The 1,416-nt window shown below is 37.4% G+C and overlaps 1 protein-coding gene across 1 annotated transcript in view; it reads right to left on the reverse strand.

Moving 5' to 3' along the window:
• The window catches only part of uxt (ubiquitously expressed prefoldin like chaperone), a 10,249-nt gene that overhangs the window by 5,115 nt on the left and 3,718 nt on the right, over positions 1 to 1,416 (reverse strand). The window contains exon 2 of the mRNA XM_015393955.1: positions 1,087 to 1,168. Coding sequence (XP_015249441.1) covers positions 1,087 to 1,168 — 82 coding nt within the window. The remainder of the gene's footprint in view (positions 1 to 1,086; positions 1,169 to 1,416) is intronic.

Genomic DNA, 1,416 nt, shown 5'->3' on the forward strand with positions numbered 1-1,416 from the left:
CTAATTCCCTCATTTTCCTCCAATGTGTTTGGTAGGTGGTATTTATGCTCCTTTATTTTATAATTTGAATCAAATTAGCCTTCCTTTTTGACTTCAGATTTTCACCCATAATTTCTGCCTTCTGCAATAAAATCTAGAATTATATTCTTTCTACCATTTTTATCAATTTCCTACATTTTTGATAGCTACACTGGAGAAATGATCTAGAAATAAGTAAACATGTCTTAAATTAAGTGTATTTACCCTTAATTTGAGCAGGTAAATGAGATAATTTGTCAATGGAATGAGTATTTTTAGTCTTTAAATAAGATAATTAGATAAAATACACTTTAAATAAGACAATGCAGTTGTGTTTTCTTATTTTAAATGTAAATGATCTTGTTCCATCGGTAAAATGTATCTTTTACCTCCTCAATCCAAGAACAAATGCACTTATTTAAAAAAAAAAAGTGCAGGGTTCCTCCCTTAGCTAATTTTTCGCCACATTCAGGGACACTGCTAGTGACCTTTTAAAAAAAATAGCGATTAGAGACAAATTGACAAACTTTCCTTTGTGTTTTTTGGCGAGTTTAGCTCAGTTTTCCCACAGCTGATGCATAACTTATGATTCTGCCCTGGACTACAAAGCAGGATAAAAATATAATTTTATAATAAAGTTTTTAAATCTGGTGTTTTCTTCCCCTCAGGGCCCTCGTGATTCCCCTCGTGATCATCATAGTTACCTGATTATTACGCAGCGTTGATCAGTTATTCACCTCATGTCTGAGCCTGATTGTGCGTCACCACGTTACGCGGAAACACGATTTTTTTTATAATCATGACGAAAAAGAATAAAAAAAACAATATAAATGAGGTTTCCAAAGATCCAAATGAGGTTGTTTCTTTTTAGAGTCTGAATGATAAGGAGCTGCTCGGCTGATGGAGGCTAAACGTTTATAAAAGGAAAAAATGAAATAATTAAAATTAAAAATCTTTCTGAATTCTTTAATTAGATCTAGTGGGAATAAAAGGGGATCATCTGCTCCAGCGTCACGCCTGGTTTCTACCTCCTGACCAAAGCTGAGTGTGTGATGGCGGCGTCTCTACCTGCAGGCTCTGGATGGTGTTCTTCAGCTGCAGGTACTGCGACATCTTCTCATAGACCTGATCCCTCTGCTCCATCACCTTCCTGCCAAACACCAGCAGATGGTTCCATCAGAACCCACCCAGCAACACTCAGCTCATGTTCTCCTGCAGCAGAAACCGTTTAGTGGAGGTTCAGAAAAAACCATCAAATAACGGAGAAAAGTTTCTCTCTAGGGTCTGAACATCTGGATCAGATCCAGCTGCTTCTGAGAAACTAAATTCATTCGGCTGAGAAGTTATCAGGAAGAACTCTGGGAAATAGATCTACAGAGGACCAGAGCTGAAGGCCCC

The sequence above is a fragment of the Cyprinodon variegatus genome, unplaced genomic scaffold (assembly GCF_000732505.1).
Source record: "Cyprinodon variegatus isolate N-32 unplaced genomic scaffold, C_variegatus-1.0 Scaffold665, whole genome shotgun sequence".
In the NCBI taxonomy this organism is placed as follows: Eukaryota; Metazoa; Chordata; class Actinopteri; order Cyprinodontiformes; family Cyprinodontidae; genus Cyprinodon; species Cyprinodon variegatus.